General features: G+C 40.2%; 1 protein-coding gene across 4 annotated transcripts; it reads left to right on the top strand.

The window, feature by feature from the left end:
* Positions 1-2,683: 2,683 nt before the first annotated feature.
* On the top strand, positions 2,684-13,574 carry tbx1 (T-box transcription factor 1). Of its 4 annotated transcripts, none has more exons than XM_083784939.1 (8): positions 2,684-3,255; positions 4,555-4,894; positions 6,547-6,648; positions 6,856-7,027; positions 7,674-7,829; positions 10,072-10,139; positions 11,367-11,521; positions 12,007-13,574. In XM_083784939.1, the coding sequence occupies exons 1-8, from the start codon at positions 3,063-3,065 to the stop codon at positions 12,387-12,389; spliced, it is 1,569 nt and encodes a 522-aa protein (XP_083641065.1). In that variant the 5' UTR covers positions 2,684-3,062; the 3' UTR covers positions 12,390-13,574. The 4 variants fall into 4 exon arrangements, with proteins under 4 accessions (XP_083641065.1, XP_083641064.1, XP_083641066.1 ...); XM_083784938.1 differs by having other exon boundaries at positions 4,504-4,894; positions 12,007-13,573; XM_083784940.1 differs by having other exon boundaries at positions 4,504-4,894; positions 11,367-11,467; positions 12,007-13,573.
* The last annotated feature ends 6,435 nt before the right edge of the window (positions 13,575-20,009 follow it).

Genomic DNA, 20,009 nt, shown 5'->3' on the forward strand with positions numbered 1-20,009 from the left:
AATAAACGTTCCTCAGACGTTATACGTGCACATAGTCGATTATTTGTCTCACACTCTTTTTTTCAAACACACGCATTCACGCAACATTCATTTAAAAAACTTCTGAACACTTTTATATACACTGTAAACAGTGAGTGTTATTACTGTTTACAGTGTAAGAAATGTGGACCAAATGGACCCTTAACTTAGAGTTAAATTAACACTGGTGATTTTACTGTGTAGTTCAGAAATTCCCTTTTATAATAAATTCCGCTCACTTCTTAATAGAGATCCGCCTGCATGCGCGCCACGGATTATTGCCGTCCCAGGCTGCATGTAGCTCTCTCTCTCTCTCTCTCTCTCTCTCTCTCTCTCCACACACACACGTTACATGTATACACACACACACACACACACACACACACACACACACACACACACACACACACACACATATATATATATATATATATATATATATATATATATATATATACTAATACATACATATACACAGGAGAAATTATAACGCATATTCAGATCACATTTTTTATTTGGTTTTTCCTCCGCTATATAGGCTTATATTATGTGCACAAACTTTGTCCTACATAAACATTCATTTTCATTGACAATGAATGGACAATTTTACGTCATGATGATGTACGATGATAAGAGCGCCCCAAACTTCACACAGGTGTGATTTTTCTTCATGATCAGGTAGCAGGCTATTACCCCTGTTTAAAAAGTACACCATCAACTATATGGCTATGCTATCTAATTTAAACTGTTGCTTGTAGGCGTAATAGGAAAGTAGGCTATAATTTTCATCATAAAATGTAACGTACGCGATCAGGTGATTGCTTCTTTATAGTCTGTCCTGTCCTGTCCATGTGCATTCGCAGCCAGGCATAGGCTACTCACGCTACTGTACTTGAATGCTTCCACTGTGTTCTTCTGGGCCGCGTGCGCAGTATGTGCGAGCGAGGCCCTGCAAGCAAATTCCAACACACTCCCTTCCAGTTCCGATCTGGTCCTGTATTTTGTCTGTTATCACCTGAGTATTTACAAAGGACGCTTCCGACTTGGCAATGATTAAGTGGACTAGTAACAATGGCGTCGTCTGATAAAATAAAATAAAGGATGGAATATACTGCAGGTTTATCTTTCAAACGTGTATCAGGAAGATCATGCAGCTATAAAAATAGTTTCAAAGACAAAGTGGTAATTACATTTCTTTATGCGTTGTTGCTGCACCTTTTTCCAATTCGTTCATTTTAATAGGCCTATTGTTATAATTAACTGATTATTTATACTGTAAATATTATTTGTAGATATTTGTTGTGTTGTTATCTATCTATCTATCTATCTATCTATCTATCTATCTATCTATCTATCTATCTATCTATCTATCTATCTATCTATCTATCTATCTATCTATCTATCTATCTCTATCTCTGTCCATCTGTCTATACCGACCACCGACCTAAGAAGAAAGGCTTAGCTAAAACCAGCAGATCGTGCCACGGTTTGTTTATGCTTTTTGGCTCCAAGAGAAACATCTAAAACAAATAAGACTAATCCCTAAAGATTACAGAAGCGCCGATAACTACGTTATCCCATTAAGACCCTGCATGCTTTCGCACGTTATTCAACTGCTCAAAGTGTAAATTAGACTCGATCCGGTTGCTATCGCAGCAGCTCGACGAAACAACTGTGTTGCTGCTCATTAATTATGATTCAATGCTGATAAGCTGATAACCAACTAGAGAGAGGTCAAGTGCTCGTCTTAACCAAGCGCCTTCTTCTTGACATATAAAATGCCACGTGTGTTTATTCGTCTACACTTTAGTAGCTGGGCCTATACTGACTTCGTGGTTGGCGTTTAGTTAGGCTATACGGTTTAAGGTTAAGGTTTGGCTTGGTATATCTGTCTATCGTTATGATTATGAAGATGGCTTAAAGTTGAAATAAACTTATATGAAATGACGCAAATGTTTGTTTGATTTGATTGTTTTTAGGCTGCAGTTATATGTCAGGCACAGAGTGCATTTAACACGTCCCACCAACCCGTTACTGTTATTTATTGAAAGAAATAAGAAATGGGAAACCTAAATAAATGATGGATGGATGGATGGATGGATGGATGGATGGATGGATGGCTGGATGGATGGATGGATGGATGGACGGACGGACGGACAGACATCGAGTGGATGCGAGTCCCTGAACATTGTGTAAGTGCATGTAACATTGTGTAAACCTATAAGAAAATAAAGTAGGCCATGTGTAATCTGAGCTCGTCAATGAAAGTCATATCAGCACAAACAGATCCAGAATAAACATTACTAGTGTTACTTCACTATACGTTGACACAGTATAGCCTATATACAGTACGTTGGCAATGTCGGCACAGCGCAAGCTATATGGGGCTTAAACAACTAAATACGCACAAATACAGTATAATTTACAGTAAACTGGTGCACTTTGGAGCCGACTGCCGAACATAGCAATTTGTTTTTCCCCTCTCTCTCCATATAGCTGAATTTGAATGTGACACATGATTGACAACAAGGTCTTATTCAAATAAAACATCCATTGGAGAGAGTAGACATGTGCACTTTTTTCGTGTCGTGCATTTGGAGGCGTGGAGCTCTCACTTTTGACATTCTCTCGGCAGTAGCTTCTCAGCCAGGCAGACTACAGCGAACTGAACTCACATGACATCACCCCCGCCACCGAATGGGGGAAGAAGGGAAGCTCTCGCTGCGGATGAACAATGTTTTGATACGAGAGGACGTGTTCGGGCAAACCAAATGAATTTGAGTACGAGACAAACCGTTTTTTCGAGATGACCATGTCTTGGCCGTGGGAATTATTGTTGCTTCTGTAACACACGGAGGTTATATCCAGCTCACCAAAACTCATTATCTCTCCAACTAACCAGCCCTTGCTACCGTGGGGCGGAATGTAAAACTGTTCCAATGCACGTTGCTTTCCATTCTGTGCAGCCTTATCTTGCTTTCTGAGCGTACCGAGCGGCTGGAAAGCGGAGGAGGGACGGTGTTTCTCAACTCGATTTCTCGCCTATGGACGACAGCGGTCCCCTATCTCCAAAGGCAAATGCTTTCAGTATTGCCTCTCTGATTTCGGCCGCGGAACAAGCAGGAAACTCAGCGTTTGACAAACAAGGCACTACTGCTACTGGCCAGCACAAGCCAGACCTGTACAACTACAGTTCCTTTAAAATGCACTACAGCACTGTCACCCGGGAAATGGAAGGTACGAGCGCAATAATAGCTTGATGTTCTGATCGCTTATTATGCTGTTATTACAGTTAGACTAAAGCTGATGTGTGGCAGGCATGCACAGATCTGCATGAGGCTATATAGGATACGCAAGCAGTTGTAATTAAACCCTCCCATAAAAATACAAATGAAGAGGTATAGCTGCTTGATGCACAGATGAAACAAACATGGAAATAAGATGATTGCATTAGAGGTAAACTAGGCTGAGTTTCACGTCTATAACCACCAACAACATAGAGAAGCAGGCGATCTGAGGGAGAACAAAAAACGTTCACACCCAAAGCGTTGTGGAGTCATTGGCGAGAGCAGTGCTGAAAATGAAGTTAGTAGGAGGGTTCTTTAAGGGCACCCGTGCGTAATGGTAAAAACAGACTATAATAGACCTTCTCAGCTCACTGGGGTCAGTTCCGTATCCCTATTTGTCAAATAACGATAATACAGTCACCTCAACCAGTTACACCGCCTGTTTGTTTGTCCATGCAAATCAGTGTTTGTTTACCTTGTAAACCGTTTATACTCCACTGTGCCAGTTAGCCCCGTCTATTGTTAATGGTGGACGATGTGGGCGATACCCTTATCCAAAAGTAAATGAGTGCCGGAAAGCCCATTAAAAAGGGGCGCACTTCACTGTCAATCAGTCTCGTCCCAAGGCGAGGAAAGGCACATTACCTGCAGTTCCTTATCTAAATAGAAATAAGAACCGGTTTTATCGTGAAGGGGAGGCCCTCCGAGTGAGATAAGAGAAGACTCTGGATTGCAGTTTACTAGCACACAGAAGTAGCGCAGAACAGACGAAGTATAGGCTACTTCTAAGAACACAAATCAATATGCATAGCATATAAAAAAAAAGAATTTACACGCACCAATGTCTATTTTTGGGGCTCGAAATAGTTCGATAATTCGACGGGAAGGACACAACAAGGTTTCAGTTTGACTTTTTGTCGCTATTCGGACATTTACAAGCCTCAAAGCAAATGCAGTGAGACTGTCTTTTAGCGCAGACAACCTAGTTCGCTGCTGGATGCAACGTCGAGGATTAATGAATGCTTATATGACGGAAACTATTTCTTATCGAAAGTGGCGCATTCTGTGTGACATCTTTTATTCTAAGAAGATAACAGAATCTCACTTCTATTTTTTTTTAAACATTTTCAGCCATTGTTCTGTAACCACCCAAAGTGCAGCGCATATCAGTAAAATCCAGTTTTTGGAATGATTTCAGCAATATCCAGCCCGTGGTTGACGCAGCTGTCCCATTTTTGCGATGTTGCAGCCTTCACGACAAGCAGCCTAAGCAGCCTGAACACGCCGGGGAGCTACCACCTCTCCCCCTCTCCGGGGGACCCCTACAGCCAACACGAAGCCCACTTCGAGCCCTGCCCGGCCGCTCAGCACAACTACAACTATTCGGGGTCGAACCCCGGGCAGGCCCAGCAGGGCGACACCGGGACTTCCAACTGTTCGTCTTCATCGTCCAGCTCGACTCCCAACAGCAAGTCGATAGTGAAGAAGAACCCCAAAGTAGCCAACATTAACGTTCAACTGGAAATGAAAGCTTTATGGGACGAATTTAACAACCTCGGGACAGAGATGATTGTTACCAAGGCTGGCAGGTGAGTTAGAGGAATATGACTGAACAAAAATGTTATAACAAGATGGCTGATTTATTGAGTTTGCAAAAACATTGAGCTTGATTATTCTCTGAATGAACGTGTTGATTGTTTGGGCCTCATTTCCAGATGTCTAAAAAGTTATATGGCTGTTGCAAATTCAATACAAAATAACCTAAAACGTATACAAAAAATATTGGTCTGTAATACTTTAGTCTAATCCAATTTAGTCAAAATCATAGAAATAAGCTGGAAAGTAGCAAGAAATAAAATAGCTTAACTATTGAATTAAGAAATCTGACAAGAATCAGTTTAGGCCTCGTCTGAGTTATGCATGTCACGTGTGATATTGCAAAGGTATATTGTGCAAATATTCACCTATTAGGCCTATGTTTGGATGAGTCACAACAACCGATGATGATTATTATTACTTATTAATTATTTACATTTTTAAACACCACGATGATGCGCTCGACTTTGGATATAGGCATAACTGCATTCAATAAAGTGTGAGCGCAGATCATATAGTATGCTATGTATTAAACTCTTGGGTTATTGGCGTGCACATCCTATTTGATTAGTCACTTTATTTTCATATGCCTATATACTCGGGCCTAAAATGCGTCTGGATTGGATGACAATTGTTTCCAAATGATAGGTTTCCACTTTATAATCTCAGGAGACATTTTTCGTTTACATTAGCAGTAGGCTACTGAGATGAAGATGACGTGAGCGTGAGCAATATTGTGCATAGGCAGCAAAAATCGGGCCAATTCTGCTGAAAATTTGTTTTGTTTCTGCAAAAGTTGCAATCAATAATTACTATATGTGGCTCACTGATTTCTCTTCATCAGGGCTAAATCAAATGACGTTTATCGGGGAACATAATGTTCTTATTTTACTTTTTGGGAAATTCCAAAAGTGAAGGCACGGACAGCGCGAGTTTCAGTTTACCTTCTCTCCATATACCTGACAAGTGACAACTGATCTATCACTCCAAAAACCAGGACAGCACTTTAAAAGCTACTTTAGCCTCACCTATCCACAACTGCCGTCTTGAATAGAAGCTGACGTTAATTGAGCTGTGATTGTACGATCACTTTCACTTAGTGCATTTTCCATAAAACCTTTACCATCTTGGGAGATATAGGCTATATTGCTTACAGGTCTACGTCACACCACACATAAGTACTGGGTTACGAGAGTAAGAAAGAAAAATAAGTGTGTGTGTGTGTGTGTGTGTGTGTGTGTGTGTGTGTGTGTGTGTGTGTGTGTGTGTGTGTGTGTGTGTGTGTGTGTGTCTGGATTTCATCAGAAGACAGAAGAGAAAATCGCAGTGAATTGCAGATGTTATATAGCCTATACGTGAAAGAGGCTACAAAACCAAATCCCCATTTGGATAACCCAGAATCTAAACCATGGGTCTGTACTCACTTTATGCACGCGCTCAATCACGTCATGTTCAATTGCTCGCGGCCTCTGTCTTCCTATAGCCTCTGCTCTGCACATGCAGGCTCGGACGGAAGAAGCTAGAAACAGCAAGCCATCCTTTAGAATAACTATAGGCCTATAGGACTCCTCTCCAACGAGCAATATAGGTATTATAGAAGGCAAAACGTTCCACTCAACTCAACACACATTTTCTTCTTCGCCAGGCGAATGTTTCCAACTTTCCAAGTGAAAATATTTGGAATGGATCCCATGGCGGACTACATGCTACTAATGGACTTCCTACCCGTTGACGACAAACGATATAGGTAAAATATAACAAAGCATGCAGTTTCGTTGGTACAGTAAAATGATTATCCACAACACCCTGAGGTATATTTTAACTCCTTAAAATGTCCACTTTTTTGGAAAGATTTATCCGTATAGGTTCGTTATTTAAGCGAGTCGATGGAAATTAGACGCCACATTTGGCCTGTCGTGGGTGTTCATGCGGTGTTTTTGTTGTGTCATTCTAGGTATGCGTTTCACAGCTCTTCGTGGCTGGTCGCCGGTAAGGCGGACCCCGCGACTCCCGGGAGAGTTCACTACCACCCCGACTCCCCCGCCAAAGGCGCGCAGTGGATGAAGCAAATCGTTTCTTTCGATAAACTCAAACTCACCAACAACTTACTGGACGATAATGGCCATGTGAGTATATATATAGGCTGCATCGACAAGAGTTGTAATGGGAGACGAAACGGGAAGAAAACATATGCATTCAATTAAGACCGTGCACGTTCACATAAGCCCTTCAACCTAGGAGCCTATACACAAATGCAGACGCGAGGCCATGGTGGCAGATGGCTTCTAATAGGCTAATTACGACACATTTGCTCATTCTCAATTTAGCTATTTATTGGTCCAATTTGTCCATGCTTGACCACGATGCATCATGCATTACATTATAATTTGATGTGCGTTGCAATAAGCTGCAGGCCTATAGTGGGCTACATAGTTTGCGTCAAAGTGCACAAAGTTAAACGCAAAAAAAGTATAAATGAATCGATAGGCTAATGGCTATAGGACAGGGCACAACGGGGAAAATAATAGGCCGTCAGTTATACGTGCACCATAACACACAAGCTAATATTATAATGCATTAGCTGTGATGTTTCATTATCATTGCAATCTACCTTTTAACAAATGTATATGCCCATATAGATGTTAATCACGAGCATTAGTCGTTCCATTCAGTCAAGTTGAACAATTAGTGCAGAATTAAGCTCAAATAGGCTTCGATTCCTTCGAATGAATGCATGCTGTATGACCGGTATGTCGTTTCTCCTCTCTGCAGATCATTCTAAACTCCATGCATAGATACCAGCCGAGGTTCCACGTCGTCTATGTCGACCCCCGGAAAGACAGCGAGAAGTACGCCGAAGAGAATTATAAAACATTTGTTTTTGAAGAAACACGATTCACAGCGGTGACAGCGTACCAGAATCACAGGGTAAGAGAAGCAATTATTATAACCCCGGACCGGAAAGTCTTTGAGACTTTGATGGTTTATTATGTTATGATAAATAACACAACATATTGTGTGGCATGCAAACACATACTGTATAGCCCAAAAAGGCCCCCGCGTGTGTCTATATTTGGATTCTAAGATTATTTTTATTTTATTTTAAGGCTTATATGAATCAGGCACAGATGTGAATGAATGTCCGCTATAAGACTAAACGGAAATTACTTCTAAATAGGATATCTTGACTCGAGACATATATTGACTAATAAGTCTATATTAATAGTGCCATTATGATTTTGAAAACAAAAAGGGAATAGGGGGAATAGACAGACCACAGACGCCCTCGATCATCTCGGTATTGCCATGGCTTATAGGCTACACTTCTTGATACTTATAAATATCCGGTTCTAACGGTTATTGGGGAATATCATTAAAAGCTATATTCATTTCTACCACAGAGATAAATGAACGAAAACAATGTAACATGAAAGGCATAGGTATCTGCGTAGGCTATTAAATGCAATAAAATGGGAATTATATTATTTTTCGTTTTTAATTTGTGTATTAATTTAGTTGTCTTGATGGACAAACCGTTTTGCAAGAGGGAGTAGCGTTATACGGTAACAAGAAGACTCACCCCGGTGCGTGCCCGTCTTTCCTCCCGGAATTTTCCCCAGTGAGGGGGATAACTTTGTAATATGCTATTGGCTGTTTGTATTCTTTTGGGAAAAATATAAAAAGATACTCCTGTGGAAAGGCTATATTATATTACTTATATTGACCCTATAAACAATTTAGTATTATTTAGTGTAAGGTTTTGCCCCCTCAAATGGTACCTCGTCAGATAATCCCCACATATCCTACAACAACTTCTGTGAACAGACTTCACTGTAGTAGCTTTTCATAAATTATATTTGTACTTAGGCTGTTCTGCTGTCATGAAAGTTTATAGTTAGAGAAATTCAAAGTCCAGCCGTCTGCTGTCCAGCCTCTCCCACCCCTCACTGGGGAAAATTCTGGGAGGAAAACAGAAACGGGGTGAGTCTTCTTGTATTCCATTATTATTTCTCCACGAGGCAAATATGTGGCCAAAAATGTCAGGAAATAGATGAAAGGCGATTGAGTTCCTTTAAAAAAAAATCTTTGCTTTTCTTTCCCTGCGGTCAAAAGAAACGAATTAACAAATTATTATGTTTGGAGAGGGTCAGTCAATGTCACTGCAGTCCGGACTGATTTCTTTATTTTTTTCTTTCTTTTTTGTTCAAATCATATCACTGTAATACGGGTAGACCTATAGGCCTAGTCTATTAACTTTAGTGTCATATAATATTTATTCAACTGACTTAGAGGTTGTGCAAGGTTGTGACTTCATCTAAATGTTATAAGGCAAATATGCACAAAGTAGGTCACATGTGTCACTTATAGTTAGGCATGCCTTTCCACCTTTAATTATGGTATATGTATAGGATTATAGGTATATAGTACTAAGGTACATGTGCTCTAAGTTAATTATCGTAAGGACAAATTAATATGGTGAAAAATATATATCTCACAAAGAATTACTATAGTTCTTCATGAGATGGATATAGTTTGTGGACGAATATCCATCTCAGAACTCCTCATGAGATGGATATTTTTCACCATATTTCTTTACTGTGATTATTGAAAATAAAATAGTTTTCACTTGGCAAAAAGCTATAAAAAAAAGAGTTCACATGCAATGATATAATCAAATGATATATGGTGCAATGACTATGAATAAACAAATTACACTTTTATGAAAAGGTCTTTGATTATATTGTAATTGGTCAAACTTCATAAATACACCTGTAATTTATATTCCTCTTTGATCCAAGTCCTGTCTGTCAGCATTAGGCCTATCTTAACTAAAATGTCTCATGCTCAGCATAATCATGTACAGTCATAGGCCTATAACTATTTAAAATGAAGGTATTTAATCAAACAGGGGTTCAGGTGCTCATTGCAAATGGGGAGTGCAGGTTACATTCTTTGTATTGTTTAGTCTACATGTCTGGATGAAGACTGTTTGGCTTTACAGAAACATAAAAGAAAAAATGCAAAAGACATACAGTTTATACGTTACAAATATATAAAATATACATGAAGTCTAGCCAGAGTATAGGCCTAGGCCTATACTTATCTGGTTGAGTTGGAGAAGACATTCTTTCCAACAATGCTACATGGCACATTTTATGTTCTTTTCCAGATCACACAGCTGAAGATAGCCAGTAATCCTTTCGCCAAGGGCTTCAGGGACTGTGACCCAGAGGACTGGTAGGTATATATTTATAGAATATAGAATATACTGTGTGTGTGAGTGTGTGTGTGTGTGTGTGTGTGTGTGTGTGTGTGTGTGTGTGTGTGTGTGTGTGCCGAACAGCCTTTATTTTATTTTATTGCAGAACTAAAATACAGTTTCACACACACATATAACCTTGTGCACCATACCCATTCACAACAACACCATGCTCTCTAAGTTCAGTGGAGTGTTTTAGGGAAGAGGAGCGCTTGTTTTTCGTACCTCAACGTCAATATTGAACAGTGAAATGAAAAGCTACAGTGCTTTTTTTTTGCACCCTTTGAATGGAATGTGCAATGAAAAGGTTCACACTTGTTACATTTTCAAATATCCTATGGGTTAAAGTGGTTAATTAATAGATGTTTATGCTACTGTATATTAACACATTTTGCTGGGGAACCCCCTCAAGGTCCCCTGGGGGTCCGCAGACCCCACTTTGGGAACCACTGCCCTAGAAGTTGGGTATTGTTCAAAGTTAAAACCAAAAATATGTAGTTTTAATAAATTACAAAATAAAAAAATCTACATTTCTGTTGTCGAACCATGACACCATCTTGAATCGAACCGTGAATTTTGTTGGCAGTCTTAAAAAAGAAAGACAAAATAACATACTAGTCCTGATTACAAGATTTCATGTTATTTTAGTCTGTTTGTGTTGGGTGGGCAAGGTTTGCTGGAATGAGTTAGGTTAGAGTTAGACAATCCTAGGGCAACATTGGAAAGTCGATACACATTTCTATGAGATTGACGACTTCTCTGACACCAATTATTGTTCTGATGCTGCAAGAATGTTGCCTTTTAGGCTATCATGGCACAATCTTAGAAAGTATGAAAATAATCTGCAAGCTTGTATTTATGACCCTATGTCTCTATAACCGCTCAATTTAAGTCATGTATCCGACTGCATAAACAATACTATTATTCGTAATCTTTTTTTGGCCCTGTTGAGCGATAAATGCAGGAATTTTGTAAGCTTCATGGTTGCTTGTAATGCTGATGTATATATAATTGATGCTTATTCTAGAAATAAACATCATCTGAATACCTATAATACAAATACATGCCCTTTATGCACCTGCATCAGTGTAGAAAATATGTTTATTGTGCCCACACATCATCTATCTTTATATGTACAATAAAGGAACTGTGGTGCTGACGCTCATTAACTGTCTGTGTAACTGAATCTTCTCTCCCTGCTCTAGGCCCAGGAATCACAGGCCAGGCTCCCTGCCAATAATGAGTGCCTTTGCCAGAACAAGGAACCCAATGTCGTCTCCCCCTCAGCAGAACGGCTCAGAGAAAGGTCTGCAGCTAGCTCTCTTTGTTTCATATTCACCTGAGACAAAGTCACATTACGGTAACTTAGATGATTTAAAAAATAAAAATAACAAAAGTTGCAACACATTTTCCATTCTTCCACGCCTTCATTTTTTGGGCAGTATTATTATGTTGTCTATATACTGTCTTTGTTAGACTGAATAGTGGCTAAGCCAAAGTCTATAATATAGAATAAATAAATAATCATGGTGGTAAATTTAATATCAATATTATTGATATTAAATTTACAGACATTCAGGCATTTTTGTTTAGGTCTCGTGTTATCTCTTAGATTTATTTGTACATTTATAATATAATATATGCAAAGTGATTACAATACATTAAAGCATCATTTAAAAAATATGCAAAAAGGATCAAATAAATATAATGAAAAAAACAAGAATCAAACAGTATATTACTAGTTATTATTAGTACAGAACAAGGCTCACTTGTTGGACACATGTACACACAACGTCTCCGAATGACTTATTTCTGACTTTCCTCTATGTGTCTGTTGCTCTACAGAGGACAGCAGACGGGACTACGAGCGAGACCCCAGTGCCACACCCATACACGCGGACCCGGCTCACCAGCTCATGTCCCGCGTCCTCAGCCCCGCGTTGCCCGTCCCGGGAGGGCTCCACGCCGTGCCCCTAACCGGCGGCCGCCCCAGTCCTCCACACGACCTGCGGTCGGATCCCCATTCTTTACCCCCTGACACTCTGCACCACCACCCCTACAAGTACCCCACCAGCTATGAACACTACCTGGGGGCCAAAACCCGGCCCTCGCCCTATCCTTTACCCGGCATCAGGGGCCACACGTACCACCATCACATGAATCCCGCCACGGCGAACATGTACTCAGCCACGAGTGCTCCCTCTAACTATGACTATGGGCCGAGATAATGACTGCTGCCCACCGAGGGCGAACTGTGATTCTGGATAATGGCACTGTGGGGAATGCATGCGAACAGGCAGGAAAAAAAACACACAAGATGACTGTCTTTGTGGCTCTTATACAACCTACAAGGGGGGTGGGTTCGCAAGCTATGGCCCTGGTTGCTGGAGACCCCACATACACACACCTAAGAGAGAAACTAAATCCTGCCATATTTATTTAAAGGAAACGTATCTTCACGGGATGGATGACAGCCAGGTCCTCCGAGGAGCCCTCGAAGAGGTCTGATTTGACCTTTAACCCCAAACAGCAATACCTTCTCGTCAGGGCACCCGGTTGCCTGTGCAGTGCATATACATTGAGCCATGCAAATAAAGGACGCAGGCGGGAAGGGACGACTCCTTGAAATGGACGGACAAACTGTTTTGATCACGGACTGGAATTGAATGATTATTTTTTTTGTGTTGGATGCACTTTTTGTTTTTCTTCGTTTTCTCGCTTTCAAAAAAGCCATATGTTATCATAGTCCATCGAGCTTCTAGGTAGATGAGATTTTTGCATGTTGAGCTCATCAGAGAGGGGGTGTCGACACACATTGAAATGTTTTTGTTTGAGGAGGAAGCAGAAGGTTTGATTCTGAAACATTATGGACGTCTCAAGCAGCTCTGAGAAGCTTGTACCATGGCACTGACTTGCAGCAATTCTAAAGTAAATAAAAAAAGAAGCAGAATGACTGCTCTGTATCTGTAAAATAAACATTAAATTCTTTTACTTTTTAATTCATAAAAAACATATGGGTCTCTCTGACAGTCTTCCATTCACATGACTTGGTCTGCTGTTGCACGACTACATGCAGGGGCGGAGGGAAACACGAAAGCTTACTTCACTGATAGTATTGTTCGGGTCTCTCCGAGCGGATTCGCTGTGTTTGCGATGTTGCAGTGTTAGTGTATCAGTGGGAATGAGAAGCTGGAAGCTGTCTAAACACTGACTGAACTGTACTATGGGCAGCAGTTCAAATCTCACGTTCTGCACCTGGCTCTATATGAAGAAGCGCATGCATATACACATATACTTAGTATAGCCATCATATGCATGTTAAATACATGTAAATCAGAAAGGAGGTGCCCATTTTCTCAACACAGACAGTGTTCTACTTTCACCAAGTCATTTCCACGCACGCACACACCTGTAATAAAACAGTATTAACCATGCCAGCCCTCCCACAGACTGTAGTTGTCCATACTTTCCTATAAGAAAACCCCTCATTGGCAAAATTACTGCAGTGATTTTATCATATATATATATATATATATATATATATATATATATATATATATATATACATACCGGTACATATATATATATATATGTGTGTGTGTGTGTGTGTACATGTGTGTGTGTGTGTGTGTGTGTGTGTGTGTGTGTGTGTGTGTGTGTGTGTGTGTAACAGCAGGAGCGACCACATGAACTACCTGTGTTCCCAGAAAATGAGAACTCCATGTCACACAAATAGGAAAAAGGCATTTGTACATTTCCTTTCCAAAAGGATATCATTTCTCATGTTTAATGGGACAGTTGTAGTCTGGGCCTATATTTTTGGAGCGTTGAGAAACCCCCCTATCTGTTGAACGATTTCCATCTCCATTTGAAGTTCCGTGAGGAATGCTTTGTTGTCAAGGTTAATCTCGTCGAGAAAAAAACTGTCTGCTTTGGGGATTTGTGACTGTCACGGTAACAAAAGGAAACGTAGCCTAATGATTCATTCCGATAATGTAGATCCTATTTTTCTCTCCCCGTCGCAGCTTTGAGCTCCAAGGTAGGCTAGAGGAAAAGGATGCCGCTAGCGCCTGACCTTTGACAGTTAATGACTTGTAAAAATGTCAAAGGTTAAATCATCTTTCCACTTATTTAAACGGCGACTAATTGGTCGTATAATTTCGTGTTGTTTAGGGTAGGCTCTATACCACTCTACCGCCAATATGTGCCTATAATGCCATTGAAATAGACTAGCCAGGTCTGGCTGGCATGTCATTTGAATGGCGTTGGAATGGATCGTTAAATAGTTTAAAAAAAATAACACCCGTGTGAAGTGAGGGGCGCAATTATAATCGTACATCATCATCATTTGCTCATCCACATATGACGTAAATTCTCCATTCATTGTAAATGGGAATTTAATGTTTGTGTAAGACGAAAATCTATACACAAATAGAGGCTATAGCTAGCCCCCTCAAAAATGTAAGCATAGCCTATCACTCACGCGTTAGCTGTTAGACTAATTATCTATTTAATGTCGGAAACCGATCATTATTGTATTGACCTTCAGAAGAGTCGATGTATAATATTCCTTCTTGTCCGTTATCTTTTAGCATGCATGTCTTTTATATTTGTGCACCGGACCGAAAACAAAGACTGAATGAAAAATATAGGGCAACATGCCATTTATAGGCTATTTATGCAGGCAAGTGCTGCGTTTTCTATTTTACAAACACGTACCCTGCCTTTTCCATTCGAATATTCTCAGTTCCTGCAGCTCCCTCCAGCGTGGACAGGAAGCGTCCGTCTGGACGGAGGTTGGAGGCTGAGGTCCGACTGGAGGTAATGAGAGGAGAGGAACCCGCCAGGAAGGCGGAGGACACCGACACCCCGCGACTCTTCCTTTAGGGCGACCCAGCTGTGTTTATCCACCCAGCGCCGGCCTTGATGTGGGCCGGTGGTCGCCGAACCTGTACCCCCTGCGCCGACACTTTGCTAGTCGGGGGGGTCAGCAGGTGAGAGAGAAAGAAAGAAAGAAAAAAAAAACTTTTCATGGCCATAATAATTACTATAGCCACTAACTGCTGTTCTGACACCATGCACAAAGATCACATGCTTCATAATGCAGAGTTGCGGACAACTTGCCACCCTGACATTTGTTTAATTAGGGACAACGAATACGTCGAAATCCCACACATTTCATATTTCTAATGCATTTTCTTGATTTAGATAAAACAGTCACAAATAATATTATGTCATTGATTGGATTCAGATTAATAACTATATGTAAATTAGAAAAGGTATATTTTTCTTATATGCTAATAGGCCTATAGCCCTGCACTAAAAGATCGGGATTCGGGAAACATATTCGTTAGCACACACACACCACAGTTAGTGACGAAGCCCTGTTTCACCCCATTCTATTCTTGGCCAGAGCTTCAAACACACAAACTGTTGGTATATCAATGAATTTGCGCCTGCTAGAGGAATTACGAGGAATTACAACTCAATATAAAACCCATATAGGCCTACCATCAATTCAATGTGGTGTAACGTGTAAAGGGAACAAAATACCATCTCCATTTACCTTTTCTGCCCAAGCACGTAAATCGGCTCTGGCATGCTTTCAACAAGTCTAGGCTATTTTGAAGCATAATGTATGCAATGCATCTATCACTCACTTCACACTGATGAACGGCGAAAAAACCCTGCATATAAGAGTCTACGTCAAATCGCTGAATGTTGGAGAGTTGACTATGCCCAGATGTCTTCAGCTCCAAGAAGACAGGAGTGCCAGGGGGGGCTTGGCCAGAGAAGTATCAGGAGTACGGGGAGGATGGATGATAATGCGACCCCAGGCATCATTTGACACTCCGCCGCATCTGGAACATCTGTTGTGACAGGCCTATCAATGTGCCGCTCCGTTTGTTTTAGGCTAACCTCTGTGTACATTTCTGCCGCCTTACCTGCCCATATATTCCGTCCTAGGTACCATCATTAAAAAATAAAACACTGCAGGTAAACAAACCAGAATGATGCAAAAGTTATTCCATTTGCCATCACATTCTACGTGGAAAGTAAATGTGGGAAAATAAAACAAAGTACTGTATAAAAACAATACATCACTGGACACATTAGATATTACATAGATTTCACAATTGACTAAATAACTGCTTAATAACAAATGTGCCCATTAATTTTTTTTTTTATATTGCACCCGTGTAGGCTACACTTGTGAATGTTGTGATATGTGCCTGTATATACACGCACAATATGCCCTTACATTACTCACCCATTTGAATGGATTATGGGCAATCACAAAGCCAGGCTGACCCCTGCCCTGCAAAGCCAGGGAGGATACACATTAGTGATAACTGGGGCAGCAGGCCTATTGTCTTGGTCCGGGTCTGTTGTGGGGTGGAGGGGTTCCCCTAGTCCCCCTGTCCGTTTATTGACTTCCTAATTGATCCATTATGAAGTGATTTATGACGTTCAGACACCCCCCCCCCCCCTCAACTTGCACACCTTTTAGGCACAGGCTTTGCTGTGTGCTCCATTCAGCAGTCATTGGCACATGGACCCATGGTTTGATTTATCAGTGAACGAACGGAAGCCAGGCCACGATGACACAGCTCTGTTTGTTCAAAGTCTACAGGAGAACTAGGAAGCTATTATGAATGTAGGCTGTCATCAGCATGGCCAGGGACAAAGTCACCATGCTTTGAGAGCGACATGGCGAGCCTAGTGGGCATTATTAACGATCGCTAGATAAATGGCAGTGGATACAACTTAGCAAATCATTCCATGAATTGAGAATATTTACAAGATTTAACTTTTTATTTGCCACATATAATTTAATTATACCAATTCATATTCATTTTGGAGAAGTAGAACTATAAAGACTATTGGCCAATTAGTCATTGCTATTGCACATCATTGAGTGATATTGTTCCCGTAAATAAAACAAAAACCACAAATGATACTCAGTGGGGTTATCTCAGGGGACCAGGTTTATATGAAGCAGAACGCCTGTGTGGTTGTCTGCAGTCTGGGCCCCCGCCAGGGCCTCTCGGCACTGGCCTTGTAACGCGGCAGCTCGCACCATGCAGACAGTGCTGCTCACTGAATCAGACCATTCTGACCTGGGATCAGATTCATACGAGGTTTCCACTGGACACACACTGGTCTGATTAACCCATTCTGACCTGAGATCAGATTCTAAAAATTCTTCGAATTAAAAATAAATAAATAGCTCTGCTATTTTTCAATAGCTAAAGCATAACATGATGCCAACACCAAAATGGGTGCCCGTTCAGAATGGGTTAGAAACCAACCAGGAGGAATAACCAACAGCTCAATTTGTTTCTGTGGCTGCGTTCAAACATTTTAACTTTTTCAAATGAAAAAAAAAAAAAAAAACGTGTATATTTTCCAATACATGTGAAATGTACCTGTGTACTAGTGCAGCTGATTAATTTCAATGTCGCAAGTTGCAAAAAAAATCCATTCGAAAGTTTTGTTTCTTTTTTTTTTAAAGCTCAGCTATGTGTTTCTGCATGCAGCAAAGACAACCAAAGTTACAGACTGGAGAAATAATTATCTTGTAAATGAGAAAAGGAAATGTTACAAAAGTAAGCATTAGCCATTGCTTACTATCTGTAAATAAGACATTGCTTGCTCACCTAAAAAAAGAAAAGAACAAAAGTTAAGTAAAAAAAAAGAGAGAGGGGGTGTATTTATTTCATCAAGGCTTCCGATAGTCAAGGCTGTGGAAAGCCATTGTTTATAAGCAGCTCTACTAAACCAACTAAACGTTCTGTTGTCTGTGGGCCCTTTATGTGATTAACACGCATGCACATGAACACAAACACAGGCGCAAAAATGCTTGCAGAGGCAAAAAAGACACACGCACGCACGCACGCACGCACGCACGCACGCACGCACGCACGCACGCACACTCTCTCTCTCTTCTGGGCGGCAGTATTCAATTTAAGGCTGGCAAGAATAACAGTGGATTACGGCCCTGCAGGTGCGACTTTATAGCACAAATATACAAGTCCACTGGCGCAAATCTCCTACCAGATAAGACAACACAATAACATAGCAGTACAAAGCGCCAGGAGTTTGGCAAACAATGGGAGGTGAAATTTGACTGTCAGGTATTTACTTATTTGCAAAATGTCAACTTTTAGATGTAAAAGTAGTTAAAAACCCCAGGATGGTCCACTCCCTAGTCCCTCATACATTTTATTTATTTATGAGCAGTCCAAAAAACGGAGACGAACAGATGCAAAGGAGGAATGCTTTGGCAGGGTTGGATACCAGGCCAGTTTGGGGTGTATGCAAGTCTGGTGTATATGCAGGCCTCATACCATAAACAGTAATGTAGTTGCACATGTGACATGCACCACCTTTGTTTTAACCACATAGACTAGTGTTCCTATTCCTATAGACTGGATAATATATCCTCTTGGACCCTATGTGTGGTCCTCCGTCCTGGTGTCAATGTGTAATGTCAAACTTTAATATGTGGGTGGGTGACGTGACATGGTGTCCCTGGCTGTCCTTAGTGTCACTCATGTATAAATAAGAAATATATTTGTCAAAAACCTTCTGAATATTGTGCAGGACATTATGGTCCATGTGAACATACTCAAGATTAAAACATTTCATTCCTCATTTCTTCAGAATTGTCAACCAAACACAGCAAAACTCATATGGTGCGACTGTCCTGGCCTTGTTTCTCAAAGTAGGAACTTAAATAAAACTAAGGAAAAAAATGCTAAAATTCTTTAAAAAAAATCCATAAATATAATATAGATGTCTATTTGTGGGCCTAATCTTTTCAAAGTCCAAGCATAATGTTTTCAGTCATTTCTGATCAAAAATATTTTGTCCCCCAAACCAAAATCATATTGTGTGACACCATTTTGGGAAATTTCAACAGGCAATTGTTTACACACCCATTGGGATAGAGAGGTACTTCTTCAGTAAGGCTGTTCAGCACTTGCATTACAATAGCATGACAGGTGTCTGTGGTGAATTATCATTTTAACATTTTCATAAAATACGATCTTGTTGGAACGCTGACAAATGCGACTCTTCCAAGTGTCTGTGGGTGTGACACCTTTTTCATTAAAAAAGCTTAAGGTATTAGATTTTTTGGTCATAATTACATGTAAATCTCTGTTGCTTTGTTATAGCTAGCATGTTGTTAGCATGCTAATGTGTAGCTAGTAGCCTCAAGGTTATGTTAAGTGCAGAAAACGTAATATGGTGTGACACTTTATCATAATGGTGTGACTGTTTTTCTGTCACGCCATATGACTTTTTTGTCACACCATATGATACAAACTGTAATTTCCTACAGATATAGCAATAAATAACAAAGTCCCATGTTTCTTTTGTCCATTTAAACATTTGTTTTAAACATTTTCACCTAAAATCTGCAACTATCCACAATAAAGTGTTTAATTTTGTTTTATTCAGTCATTGCCATGTTATTCAATGTTAAAGCAATTTTCCTGTTGCTGTTTTTCCTGAGTAATTGTTTAATCAATCTGTAAAGTTCAGTACTCTACAGTACTCTACACTAAATAATTTGGTGTGACGTTCCAAATAGTGAAAAAATCATACCTTTATTAATGATGAAACCATTAATGTTTATGGATTACATAGCAAATAGTCTAAGGAAGAGTCACAAATATTTGTGTAATTTTAGAGAAAGTTTTGTCACAATAAATGCAAAATATATTGAAAGACCGATAACATGGGCCTCACATTGAGTGTTGATTACGAAAATAATATACAGATTTAATACATTTTCACAAAACTATAGTGGATCACAGGTTAGTTATGATAAAGGACTT

Source organism: Protomyctophum parallelum, assembly GCF_964188405.1.
Source record: "Protomyctophum parallelum genome assembly, chromosome: 15".
Taxonomy (NCBI): domain Eukaryota; kingdom Metazoa; phylum Chordata; class Actinopteri; order Myctophiformes; family Myctophidae; genus Protomyctophum; species Protomyctophum parallelum.

Excerpts from the sequence above, each read along its gene's own strand:
- tbx1 (XM_083784938.1), top strand. The coding sequence starts at position 3,063 with ATGGACGACAGCGGTCCCCTATCTCCAAAGGCAAATGCTTTCAGTATT. Across the intron at positions 3,256-4,503 it reads TGTCACCCGGGAAATGGAAG|CAATATCCAGCCCGTGGTTG; the intron begins GTACGAGCGCAA and ends GAATGATTTCAG. Across the intron at positions 10,140-11,366 it reads GACTGTGACCCAGAGGACTG|GCCCAGGAATCACAGGCCAG; the intron begins GTAGGTATATAT and ends TCCCTGCTCTAG.